General features: G+C 31.6%; 1 protein-coding gene across 1 annotated transcript in view; it reads right to left on the bottom strand.

The window, feature by feature from the left end:
* LOC137620613 (uncharacterized peptidase C1-like protein F26E4.3) overlaps positions 1-597 on the bottom strand; it is an 11115-nt gene extending 10518 nt beyond the window's left edge. Inside the window, exon 1 of the mRNA XM_068350905.1 lies at positions 310-597. Within this exon, the coding sequence (XP_068207006.1) occupies positions 310-428 (119 nt within the window). The 5' untranslated portion in view covers positions 429-597. The remainder of the gene's footprint in view (positions 1-309) is intronic.
* Positions 598-1015: the final 418 nt, after the last annotated feature.

Here is a 1015-nt window from a genome sequence, read left to right as displayed (position 1 = left end):
TAATAATAATAATAATAATAATAATAATAATAATAATAATAATAATAATAATAAGTGAGCAAACATATGCATGGAAGTAACAACTAATGTAGCTTAGCAAGTAATGATAATAATAATAATAATAATAATAAGTGAGCAAACATATGCATGGCAGTAACAACTAATGTAGCTTAGCAAGTAATAATAATAATAATAATAATAATAATAATAATAATAATAATAATAATAATAATAATAATAATAATAATAAGTGAGCAAACATATGCATGGCAGTAATAACTAGAAAAACCAACGAACACTTCGACTTACCTGAAGCGGCAAAAGTTCCCCTCTATTCCATAAAATCCTTTGCTCTCGACCTGCAGGAGACAAACACACAGTGTAAGCAGAACTCCTGTAAGCCTTGGAAGGTAGATACCGAGAGACATCTTGAAAAGCTCTTCCACGGACTCTGGAGAAGCTATCCAATAAAGGAGAACGACTTTCCTTTCGTCAAAACAATGCTGCTCTGTCCTCTGAGTAAAAAAACAAGAGAGAGGAAGATGGTGTTTCAGCAGTGCTGGACCACCACCGATTGAATGAAGTCTCGGATCATCGGATGGACAATATAAATAGCCGAAGTTCAGTTATGGCGAAACTCGATGTTTCTTAAATGAGGTTAAGACGTGATCTCTTATCCTTTTCTTCGGTGATTCATAATCTTGATAAAATACGATTTGACGCCATTTGTCATCCGGTGTTTTCGGTGTTACAACCATGATTTAGAACTTATTTTTGTATATTCACATCCGTTGATTTCAAGTTTCGGTATGGTGATGAGTAAAAAAAGTCGACAGTCACTGTAAGTTGTAACACTTCGAATACGTCATATTCTATGATATTTCTTTTGCTTATTAATAAGATGCAAATGAAAGATTGTTTAATTAATGTCCATAATTTCAACCTAATTTTCAACAAAATAATTTATTCGTTTTTAGTTTATGTTGATACGCACAAAAAAAATACATATCATATA

The sequence above is a fragment of the Palaemon carinicauda genome, chromosome 27 (assembly GCF_036898095.1).
Source record: "Palaemon carinicauda isolate YSFRI2023 chromosome 27, ASM3689809v2, whole genome shotgun sequence".
NCBI lineage: Eukaryota > Metazoa > Arthropoda > Malacostraca > Decapoda > Palaemonidae > Palaemon > Palaemon carinicauda.
Note: the sequence above shows the minus strand (reverse complement) of the source record. Positions and strands in the feature narration are given on the sequence as shown.